Genomic DNA, 12427 nt, shown 5'->3' on the forward strand with positions numbered 1-12427 from the left:
ACTTTTTCTAACATAGTTGACAATTTTGTTGTTTTCAGGCCTAAAATCAACATGGCCACCTATAACAAAACACCACATGGCATTTTTACGCAAAGATTCTTCTAAATATTATGTATGCAATTGAGTAAAATTGATACTGAAAGTTATTTATAAAGATATTATAGTAAACCTATTGACATATGATAAATCCACACTTGACTCACACACTACTTTATATGAAATAAGTCAGAAAGCCTTGGAGTCTTCCAGTCTTTTCTTCAGGAGGAAATGACATCATGTGGAGCAGGTCATGTGATCTGGAATCAACACACTTCCTTGAGAGGCGTTTATATAATGAGTAACTTAGTAGAAAGTGATTTCTCGGACACAGATAAAATTTGTTACTTTTTGCCAAAAAGAAATATCTGTCATGATTATCTCAACTTAATAAAAAGAACACAATCAAAAATTTTTTGAATAATCTCATTTTATTATTGTTCAGCTAATTAGAAGGTGGTTGTTATTAAATTGGGACGGTTATTTAATTGACATTTTAGTGTTATCCATACATTTTTTGATTAAAAACTGAGACACAAAGTGGCACGAGACAAAAATAACAAAAACGAAACGTGAAACGACAAAATCAAGATATAAAATGACAAAAAAAAAGACACGAAACGGCAAAATCGAGATACAGAATGACAAATAAAACGACAAGGAGACACGAAATGACAAAACCGATTGACAAAAAAAAAAAAAAATCGAGATAAAAAAAAAAAACGACAAGGAGACACGAAATGACAAAACCGATGCACAAAATGTTAAAATTAAGGCACAAAATCACAAAAACAAGACAGACAATGATAAAACCGAGACACAAAGCGACAAAATCAAGACACAAAATGACAAAACCGAGACAGGAAGCATGGAACAGCTCATGTGATTTGGAATTCACTTAAATTCTAACGGTTATTTAGTTGACATTATACTGATATCCAGTCATTGTTTTATTAATTAGTGTTTGTTTCCATAATAAATAATTATTGAATTTGTAAAGACATGATCAGAATGAACATTAAAAACAATTATTTTGAATAAAAACATATACAAGATATATCCCATGGACTTCAAAAGTCCCTCAATTATATTTTCACCTATACGCTAAGACACTGCTTGGCAGAGTGGGAACAGGTGAGCTGGGATCAGGTGTGAGACACCGAGGACCTCTGGTGGGTGTCTGGAGTGATACAAGGATGAAAACTCTCAAAACCATGTCATTAGCAACATAAAACGATAATATAATAATCTAAATCTAGGTAAGAAAGAGGCTGAATATTAAAATTCACAAAAATGACAAGCGCTTGAAATCAGTTGTTTGTTTCTTCTGTTCTTTCTGCTTTTACTTTTTGTGTTATTTTCTTGATTATTTGCACCACTGGAAGACAGAATCAGACCGTGCAGTAAACAATCAGACCCTCCCTCTGCCTCAGTGTTCGTCCAGCAGGTGTCGCCGTCAGCAGACTGCTAAAGCCTCCCGCCTGCCTGACAGCAGCAGCACAGCGTGGGTGTCTGCCTGTCACCCAGGGGCCCGTGTCAACAGCAGAGGGAAGAAGAAGAGACGTAGAGGAGGAAACCAGAAAATATCGCCGCTGCAGACATGGACCTGCGGTCTGAGCTGCTCAAGTCCATCTGGTACGGTTTCACGGCCCTGGATCTGGAGAAAAGTGGGAAAGTGTCCAAGTCTCAGCTGAAGGTGAGTGAAGGCTCCTCCACCTGTGAGATCGGACGACAGGAAGCTTTTTTTGTGTGTGTGTGATGTTTGGCTCACTTTTTTACTTTTCTGCTTAATTTTCTACCTCGGTTCAGTTCATATTTTGCCATTATGGCTCACTGAAGACAGTAAAAGTGCAACTCAGGAAACTATATGACACTAAAACTTTGTCATTTAGTCGGCGTACATTTTGATTCTGCGCTTCAGGAAATAAGATAGTCAGCCTGCTATTACTTATCAACCTCATCATCAATATTTCCTGTGTGCAGCTCTTTTTTAAACATGTCGCGTACAACAAGGAACAAATTGTTCCCCATATTTCAAGTAAAATGCTTTCACTGCTGTAAGAGGGCACAATATGCACCTCTGTCTGACAGGAGCACTGAGAGCAACAGTTTGCTCTCAGGTCTGTACATGAATGGAGCCCTCTCATCGGCCAAGCCTGTGCTCACACTGGGCCTCGAGTTGTACCAGGACTTGTAGTGCCAAAGCGCGACCTCTGCGCACTGGGAGAACAGCCTGTTGAATAGAGTATGTTCACAGCATGAGCACCGAGCACGTCAAAGGAACATTGGCACGGGCAGAAGGGGGATCGAGGACCGAGGGAAACACGGTTGGTGATCGCCTGTCTCTGCCACAAGGCTCAACGGGGCCACTGTATTTTTTGTTGACCTCAATTGTTGTGTCACTTGGGTGTGCGCTCAGACTCCCATTTCCAGCCGCCTCCCACGTTCCTGCGGTCGTCCTGGCTCGCCAGAGGGGGCAGCCTCATGACTGGCGCTTATCCTCCTCATTGCATGGCAAGCTGATGTACAGGCCAACGGCCGTTCGTTAGACACGAGCAGTATGCTATGCTGTGGCCTCAGAACTGACAGATGTTGTAGAGTGCTGGAGACTGGAGACAGGGATGTGGTTATGGCTCAACACCACAGAGGCTGGTTGTCTGATAACACGCGGCGTCAGAGATCTCAAGATGCTGCCACGGTGAAGAAATGCAATGAGGGAAAAGGTGTTCATTGAACAAAAACCCCATTTGACACCTAAGTAATTACACCTGTTTTAAATACTGATTACACACAGTTAATTTTTGTCACTAGCAGTGTAGTGTAGTAGACATATAATAGAAATATACTTCCTTTTGTATGTTTTATTATTTCCTGTTTATCGTTCTGTTCAAATTTGACTCACCTCATCGTATACTTTTTAGCTTTTTTGAGCTCCACTTGCCCAGACATGTGTGAAGCTGCTGTTTTAATGAACTTAGATGGACATTGTGTCAGAAAAAGTCTCGCAGTGCAATATTTCCTTCGAAAACCTGCAGTTTATCACTGACTCTGACCATACTCCATTGCCACACTAACTGTGCTGCAAACAGAATTATTTTTAGAAAAATCCAATGCAGCAGAAATCCAACACTTTATTTCCCTAAAGGTCTGAATTAGCTTTTAGTTTCAGTGTGTTGGTCTTTGTTTTCTGCAGGAATTGCACAGAGCTTTGAACTCGACTCACACACTGGAAAAAATGCCCCTCTCAAAACAAGGAAAAGTAAACTCATTTCAAGGAACTTTACCTTGAAATAAGTGGAAAAATCTGCCAATAAGAACAAGTGAAACATGGCTTTGGTTAGATTCTTGAAATGAGACATGAATACTGAGAATTTTGAGATCTTAAAATTAGCTGGGAAAACTTATTTTAAGCTGTATTCATCAGGATTGTCAAGCTTATTCCTCCCTGTTGTCCTCATTTACGGTACCAAAAAATATTGCTTCCTTGTCTGAAAAAAATTAAAAAAAATTCAGCTAAAATTCCCAAATTTATATAAAAAAAAATTCCTTTAAAAAGTTTCCCTTAAAAATTGTTTTAAAGAATCCCCAAATTTGGCAAGAATTAAAAATAAAAAAAATAGAAAAAATTGCAAACATTTTCAAAAAATGAGTAAAATCTTCCAAAAACTCCTAAAAATATCTAAAGTGATTACATATATATTAATAGAACTTCTAATATTTTCATTAGAACATTCAGAAAAAAAATCAACCAAAATCCAGCGAAATCGCTGGATTTTGGTTGATTTTTTTCTGAATGTTTCTTAATAAAATATTTTTGAAATATTTCTTTATTTCCACCAAAAAGTGTTCAAAAATTTCCCCCAAATTTTAGAAATGTGGAAGTCTTCGCATTGAAAATATTTGTCCACATTTTTTAAACTTTAAAATGGGTCAACTTCACCAGCAGGATGACAGGAGGGTTAAAGCTATTTTAAATTGTTGACTTAACAGATATTTAAGATGCATTGTCCTAAAAACAAGTCCGTCCATCTTCCTGTAATGTCACTTGTTCAGTGAATTTATTTTAAATCAAGTGAGATGAGATGTTTTGATTAAAAATAAGAACAAATAGACTTGGTAAGATTTTGAGTTTTTGCAGTGCGTATACAGCGTCTATTTAGCAAAAGTCATGCCAAGAAAGCTTTCTTAAATGTTTTGCATATGGATTCCTTTCTTTTTAAATCTATCTCTCCTGTGCATTGCAATCTTTCAGGGTATTATCTCACAACCTGTGCACAGTTTTGTGTATCCCACATGACCCGGTGGCTTTGGAGGAGCACTTCAGGGATGATGACGATGGTCCGGTTTCCAGTCAGGGTTACATGCCTTACCTCAACAAATACATCCTGGATAAGGTGAGAACAGCACTTGCTGTGCTGCTTTTTGTAGTTTGAAGTGTAACGTAGGATTCTGTGAGAGATTTTAACCCCTGTGCTTCTGTTGTTGTAGGTCGTGGAAGGTTCTTTACTAAGGAAAACGTAGATGAAGCTCTGTTGGACTCTCACAGCAAAGAAAAAACTACCAGCCGGACAGAACCAGCAGCACGATTCTGCCGCGGAGAGACGGCTTTTCGACTGTGGTGCCTTTTTAATTTTCTCTCTGAAGACAAGTACCCTTTAGTGATGGTTCCTGATGAGGTGGTCCAACTAGATTTCACAAAACAGCCGCTTTAAGTTGTGTTATTATTTTAAAATGCAAGCATTTTAATGATGGAACTCGTATCACTCAGTGAACAACTTCTGAATCCATAGTTGATTGTGGCTGTGTGTGATCGTGTTTCTAATTTAGACACACACATATTTCAGGTTATGTGCTCTGTTTGTTGAGTACAATCTAAGACGGCAGTCAGTAATCTGTGACCTAAAACTGCGTTGGATTTTTTTTACAAGCCACTAAGTACACCGGCTGAAACCCTGTTTTCTTGCCATCATGGAACGCGGTGCTCTTCTCGTGCAGCAGTGTGGGCTTGTGTTTCTTACTTGCAAACCCCTGTTTTGGTTTCCTGTCTAGCATTTTTTTTCACTGCAGCTGCCAAGAGAAAGCCCCAAATTCAAGGGCAGAGTAGTTTCTATCATGCCGAGCTTACAAAAACATTATTGAGTTTATTTTGGTGTTTCACACACTGACCGCTGTGCAAAGAAAATCTGTGCTGTAATGATACTGCGGTGTTGTAAATGCTGTTTTTGAGTGGGTTTAATTAGGAAACAACGTGAATAAAGTGTTGTTGGATGTGAATTGGAGATCTGGGAAAGAAAGAATACACACCAGTACTCGTTGGAAAAAGCCTTTTCAAATGAGTGTTTCTCACTCTTTCGCTCTGCAGGTGGAGTAATCTCCTCAAGAAGATCTGCATGGCCATGAGCATCGAGTTCAACTGTGTGGAATTAGAGGACTTCTTCTCCCAAGATTCAGTGCAGCAGGACCGGCATTACCGTTTGGGGTTTTTCTGGAGAGATGAACTCTGGAAAAGTAACCAGAGGAATAGACAAGAGCATTATCAGCATGGCTATAGAGGAAGTTTACAGGGGAGATAGTTGGTGACGTCCTCAAGGAGGTAAGAGCGGTATCTGCCAGCAGAAATCTTTGTTTTAGTTCTTTGGCAACGCTTTGTTGACGGTATATGTTTGTGTGTTTGGGTGCAAACAGGTTATCTGTGGAAAAAAGTCAGCTGAGGAGAAACTGGAAGCGAGCGCTGGTTCACGTAAGGCCGAGCAACTTGGCTTTACTACACCGGGGGGACGCCAAGGACTGCCAGGGAAACATAGTCCTGGATGGGAACTGCTGCTGGAGGTAAGCAGCTGGAGATGATCATGTTTCAATTGCTGGAGGAACTAGGGCTTTCAATAATACATTCTTTGCCAGTTTGAAATGAATGCTACTCATTTGCTTCCCATTGCTGAGTCAAAATATCTCTTGCGACGGTTGGCTTCTTCAACCTGGGGGGTGGGGAGTCTCCCAAGGTGTCGCAAGATGAAGCTGAGAAGGCCGCAAATGCACAAGAAGGATTGTTAGTTTTTTTCCTCGCCTCACCCTGGGTTTTTCTGTTAAATTCCTCAAAAATGTTATGACTGAAACCAACATTAAAATTAAACAAAGAAGGACTGTATGAAAATGTGAGACCCTCCCAGATACCATCAGTAATTGATCACATTTGAGTTTGTACAGTTCATTTTGATGTTAATTGTTAAAAGTAAGAAAGAAAACTCAGTTTATTCTAATTTTAATGCAGCTCCCACTCTCTTCCTTTTATTGATGCATTTGTTTTGACTCATTCTACTGTTTAACCCTCTGAACCTCAAAATCCACGATGGGTTTACATGACGTGTTTTTTTTTTAAAGAAAATTACCCAAATTGCATAATTTATTAGAAAAAAATGTGGAAAAGGAAAAAACAATGATGTGATATGTGATTCCATCCGAGAAGTATAATGAAATCTAAGCTTAAATTCATAATATTTCATCAAAATCACTTTATTCTATGTTTCTTATGTAAAAAATTGCCCCCAAAATATGTTTGTGTTAACAGCATTTTGTAAAAAAAATTTAAGTTGTGCCAACTGAGAAGCTATTAGACTAAAGTCATGCGGACAAAAATGTGGAGACTTCTTGGTTGAAAAAACTTTTAGCATGTGTTGATTCTGTGAAATACATATTTAAACAACTTCAATTTTCATTTTTAAATGAACAAACTATCCAAAACTGGAGTTAAGATGGTTAATGTTGTGGTTTCTGTTAAGATGTAGAATAAAAAGATGAGAGCTGCCTGTACAATAGTGACAAATACTATGTCAGTAAGTGCTAAATACCTTGACTCTCCCTTCAAAAATATTAAAATTACCCTCTCTGAAGTAAAAACTATAAAACTTTTCCCCTCTTTTTGAACATCACTTCCCTCGTTTTCATCCAGCCCCCCAAAGACACTGCTATACAGTAATGATCTAGAAAGGCTGTGAACTATAAAGGTTGTAAGAGCGCACATCAGTTGAAACTAAAGCTTGCTTAGTTTCACATTTACAACCATTTATTCTCATGAAGTGAAGCCTGCAGAAGCAAAGACAGAGAGACCTGCTGTTTCTAACACTAAACACTGCATCATGTGATTAAAAGACAACAAGCATCATTCTGAAGGCAGTGACTTAAATGCTTATTTGGTGTGAAAAAATGGATCACCAATGTCCCATTTCCCTGTGCTAGCCCCTCATAATCTCTGTATATCTAAAAGAAGGTAAAGAAAAAGGATAGAAAAAGCAATGTAAGATGAACTGATGCTTTTAATTGATTAATTGACTGATTGATTGAGTGCTTTTTGAACAGGTGCTGCCCGACCGAGATGGGAAAGAGGTGCATGTTTTGTCTTAAAACCCTTTTCCAAGACTTATGAAATGAGTGCATCAGACACCAAACAGAGGCAGGAGTGGACTACAGGTCAGAGGGAGACTCACATTCACTGATCTGCATCACAATCAATCCTCAAAGCTCATTGTCTTAATCGTCTTCTTCTTTGCAGCCATCCAAACGGCCATCAGGCTCCATGTCGAGGGGGAAAAAGTCCCTTCCAAAGACCTGAAGCTGAAGCGTCGGGAGCAGCGAGAGCAGCGAGAGAAAAGACGGCAGGCGAAGGCAGGAGGAGCCTGCAGAGGCTTCGGGCTTTGCAGGAGGAACGGAGCGTAAACTGGCGAGCTGGAGCTCCTGAAGGGAGGCGCAGAAGCAGGCTCAGACCCTCCTAGGAGCAGGACGAGCCCAGAGGAGCGCGCCAGCAGCACGAGCAGCTCCAGAGGCCCTGGAGATCCAGCTTCGGGGAGGCCTGGAGGAGCGTGAGCGACGACAGGAATTCAAATGTAAACACGCAGAAAGGTACAGGATTTGCATTCCTTTTGTTCTGACTTTGTGTTTCAAGGCCCGAGTCAGCATGCAGGCGGAGATGGCTCTGAAAGAAGAAGAGCGAGCGGCAGAGGAAGAGGAATCCAGGAGCTGGAGGGAGATGGCAGAAGCGTCTGGAGGGAGCGCGCTTGCCCAGCAGGAGATTAAAGGCCAGGCTGGATGAGGAGGCCTTCCGTTATGCTCGAAGCAGGGTAAAGTTGCAGACTTCCAGAACAATGGTAGGGGCAGGGCGTTTGTGTGCAGGACAGCAGATGTTAAACTCGGCTGCTGAAATGAGTTCATGTTGCGTGATGTTCCTGAGGAAGTTGAGCTTGCCAGCAGGGGAAGTTGTTTAAATGTTGCTGTCGCTCACGTCGACGTGCTGCTGAGCTCTCTCTACTGTCTCCGCTTCGAATGATCTGATGGGTTGATCTCACCGAACAGCTTTAGAGAGTGTAATGTTTTGTTTTTTTGCGTTTTCTGCTCAGGTTGCTGGCCGAGGAGGAGGAGAAGATGAAGGCGCTGATGGCCCTGCAGGAGGAGCAGGAGGAGTACATCCTGAAGACGCAGAGGGAGAAGCAGGAGCTGAAGCAGGAGATGGAGGCCAAGTCTCGGTCCCTGGAGGAGGCGCAGAGGCAGCTGGAGGAGGTCCGCGCCAACCGGCACAGGGTTGACCAGGATGTAGTGGTGAGTTAAAAATAAACACAAAATAAACACGTACAGTTAGCTGATTAGACCACACAGATGGCAATAGCACTTCAGGAACGCTTATTCCACAATCAGATTAAGGCTACAGTTGTGGTGGAACTACAGACCACTTCAACATGACAGAGACTTCATCAGTTAGTTATGGTTACAAGGGATTTATTTTTAAATATTAGCAAGAGGTTAGCCCTGCGTAAAAAGCCCACTACTCTGATAGCATTGATAAGATCAGAGAGAGGAACAATCTGAAACATCAAATCTGTAAAAAGGAACATAAAACAACACATGAAAGCAGCCAAAGAGCCGTGATGAATGAATAAAAACAACATCCAGAGTAAGTATCAACCGGTCATGTTTCAGAAATTTTTATCAGCAAATAAACAGGAGAGTGTAACGACCAGCGTGTAACCACAAGGAGGATTTTTATTAGACTTTAATCATTTCTTTTTTCATTGTCGCTGTAGAAATATTAATGGTTATTTATGAGTTTATGAGACCCCTGCAAACTCAAATTTTCAAACCCGCGCTCCATCTGACCTTTAATTCAAACACAAATTTACAAGTATTTGCAAGACAGGATTGCTGCATATAAATCACTTTAATGACACAAGATAATTTAAGCCAGAGCTGCTCTGTCCTTTTATATGTTGCTTTTATGAATTTTATACTTTGACGATGGTATCACTGCCCTACTAAGCACACATTCCGCTTTTCTAATCTGGACATGAGAGAGCAGTAGAGCACATGTCCTTATATTAGGACTTTGTAACTTCACTAATAAATGTATTAGTTCTAATTAATAGTTAATTGCAAGTAATTGCAATGGAAATGGATGGTTTATTTCTGTGTTTGTGTGTTCCAGCATGGCCTCGTTTGTTAATCTTTGGATGCATCTTGTTACAGCCAATGGCCTGACGAATGCACAGTTTGCTGTGTCAGTAGTTGATGCTCGATGTTTTATGGGTTGTCGTTTTCCTCCTTGCAGGCCGCTCAGAGGAAACTTCGCCAGCGCGAGCACAAACGTCAAACACTGGAACGTCCAGTATGAACAGACTGATGCGACCAATTAGCGACCGAGGCGGTACGTTTCCTGTGTGCATGACGACCCGCGATGCACCGCAAAACATTTAGCATTTGACCCTCATGTTGTCCTGTGGGTCACAATCGACCCGTTTTAGAGTTTGAAAATGTGGAAAAACAAGATGTATTTATGCACTTCTGTTGTCCACATTTTCAACATTTTTGGGAAATCTTTGAACATTCTTTGGTGGAAAAAAAGAAATGTTAAAAATGTTTCATAAAAACATTCCTTTGGTTGACTTTTTTGTGAGTGTTCTTAAAGAAAATATTAAAAGTTTTACAGATATATGTGTTATCACTTTATATATTTTTGGGATTTTTTTTGAAAGATTTTTACTCATTTTGTGAAAATATTTACAAGAATTTTCTTGCAAAATTTGGGGGATTTTTTTTAAAAATAAAACTTTTAAGTGAAACTTTTCAGGAATTATTTGAATTTTCTTCCTGAAGGTTTTGCAAATTTTCAGAAATTTGTGGTTTTTGTTTGCTGAATTCTTGGATTTTTTTCAGACAAAGAAACAATATTATTTGGTCCCATAAATGAAGACAACAGGAGGGTTAAAGAGTTTAATTTACAGCTTCGAGTCAGTGTATCATCCCACTAAAATAGAGTGCAGCTATCAGCATTCGACTTATGAATAAAAACAGTGTTAAATAGAGAAGTAAAGAGTAAAGCGCATCGATTTCTGCAGACAGTTTCTCGGTTATATTTCATAGTGCACTCTGTAAATATACTTCCTGAAATTTGATTCTTTGGTTTTTTTTCACCCACTAGACTCCTTCTTTATTTCCACATCCCCCTGCTCAAAGTGCTGCATTACAGAACTAAATCTGATTTAATTTGTCTGGTTTGTTGGTTTAGAGAAGAGACCGTCGCTGGGAAGCTCTTTCTCGGCCTTCCAGATCCCGACACAGAGAGACCCGGGGCTGCGCCTCAGAAGGAGATCGGGTTCTGAGGATCAGGACGAGGAGAGCAAAGAAAAACGTCGACAGAAGAGCCGGGTGCGATCACGAGAAACGTCACTCTCATGCCTCTAACGGAGACATGGACATCCTTAAAATGGAAGGCTTCTTAGGTCTTTCTTGTGAGGTTTTCTGACAAGCAGGAGATGGTTGTGTCATGTGTGAACAATGTGAAAGCAGCAGGAGGATATCTGCACTTAAAACTGAATTTACCAGTACTACCATTTCTAATAAAAGTTGAATTTACTGACCTCATGTTGTCACAGACAGCAACATTTCAATGAGAAAGTGCATTTGCAGTATTCGTTGCTCATTAATGCTTTGACTGCACCTGTGTGAGGCTTGTTCTGACAGAAACTATACCTCGGTGCAAAGAAAATGAGCTGTGACAGTGATCCAGAAGGCACAAAGTTGGCTGAGACGCTTAAAAAGTAAATGAAGCTCATTTGTTTAGCTCTGTAATATAGTAAGATACCAATGTGTCATTTTTCTATTTGTAATTTTTTGGATTGTAGATGAAGGCTTCAGTTTTTGATGTAGAAAGTTGATTCAGTATTAGAGTTTACCACAGTTGCTCCTGATAAACAGGAAAGAGAGAGAGAGGTGAGAGAGACAGCTCTCACTGAACTTCCTGTTTCTAATGTCAGTTAACATTATTGTAAATAAAAGAGTGAAATGATGCCAACTCCAGACCTCTGTATCTTCACTGTGTTCAAACATGTGCCACTAAAAAGAAACTGGAATCTTTACTTTAATGTGTTACACAGTGGAAGCTCAAAAAATAACATCCTGAAACTGAATAAACGAGTGAAAAAACAGTGAAGACATCGATGCCACAGGCGATGAAGTGGAAGAAGTTGACACCCACATGGCTGAATGTTCAAACTGCTCATCCGGTTTACTTTGAATTTGAGTCCACCTCATTTGTGAGACTAAGATGCATCATCGCTGACTAATTTTACTCACATGAGTGAACAGAGACATCCCTGACTACCCTGCAAACTACATGCTGGTTGGATTGATGTTCAGAATCTGTAACTGTCTGGTTAAAATCTCATAGTCTACATGGGATAAGTCTTTAGTTTTTACAGCTCAGTAACCCCTGAGCCATTTCTAGGCATTCCTTTTACATATTTCATTAACAGTGGGCTATTTTTTAGTGTAACATAAATAAATATAATAAATATATTTGATATGATATCAAATCATACACATATATGCATATTTTTATGAATTCATTAAGTCATATTTGTACATATACAGATGTATATTCACCATGCTTTGTACACTGTTTTTAATATATTTGCATTACATCTACAATCTAGCTGCTTTAACATGTAATGATCAATAGTTTTACCTTAGCTTATAATCCTATAGCAGGGGTGTCAACATGGCGGCCTGAGGGCCAATACTGGCCCTCCAGAGGGTCCAATCTGGCCCACAGGACGACTTTGTAAAGTGTAAAATATTACCGGGAAGACATTAACTGCAAATTATACATTTGTAAAACTATAAATGTAAAAAAAATTCGCAGACCATGACAAGTTGTTTTGACCATAAAGCAAAATATTAGATTGTCACATTTTATAATATTTTGTCTATTTTGGGGTTTGGGTTTTTTTTTGTCTTTTTTGTCATTTGTCTCATGTTTTGTCGCTTTGTTTCTTGGTTTGATGTTTCTGTGTCTCATTTTTGTTGTTTTCTGTCTCGCTTTTGTGATTTTGTGTCTCATTCTTGTAATATT

General features: G+C 39.6%; 1 protein-coding gene across 1 annotated transcript; it reads left to right on the forward strand.

Moving 5' to 3' along the window:
- Positions 1 to 1493: 1493 nt before the first annotated feature.
- LOC110957490 (DEF6 guanine nucleotide exchange factor) lies at positions 1494 to 11373 on the forward strand. Its single transcript, XM_051949758.1, is given in 25 exon segments — positions 1494 to 1731; positions 4289 to 4430; positions 4525 to 4587; positions 4589 to 4630; positions 4632 to 4712; positions 5032 to 5035; positions 5374 to 5498; positions 5500 to 5601; positions 5603 to 5628; positions 5720 to 5736; positions 5739 to 5865; positions 7390 to 7441; positions 7443 to 7500; positions 7583 to 7695; positions 7698 to 7734; positions 7737 to 7801; positions 7803 to 7889; positions 7973 to 8101; positions 8103 to 8152; positions 8424 to 8622; positions 9626 to 9649; positions 9651 to 9683; positions 9685 to 9721; positions 10583 to 10701; positions 10703 to 11373. Coding segments are annotated over 25 exon segments (1944 nt in total). The 5' UTR covers positions 1494 to 1636; the 3' UTR covers positions 10820 to 11373.
- The last annotated feature ends 1054 nt before the right edge of the window (positions 11374 to 12427 follow it).

Source organism: Acanthochromis polyacanthus, chromosome 6 (genome assembly GCF_021347895.1).
Source record: "Acanthochromis polyacanthus isolate Apoly-LR-REF ecotype Palm Island chromosome 6, KAUST_Apoly_ChrSc, whole genome shotgun sequence".
NCBI classification, from domain to species: Eukaryota; Metazoa; Chordata; class Actinopteri; family Pomacentridae; genus Acanthochromis; species Acanthochromis polyacanthus.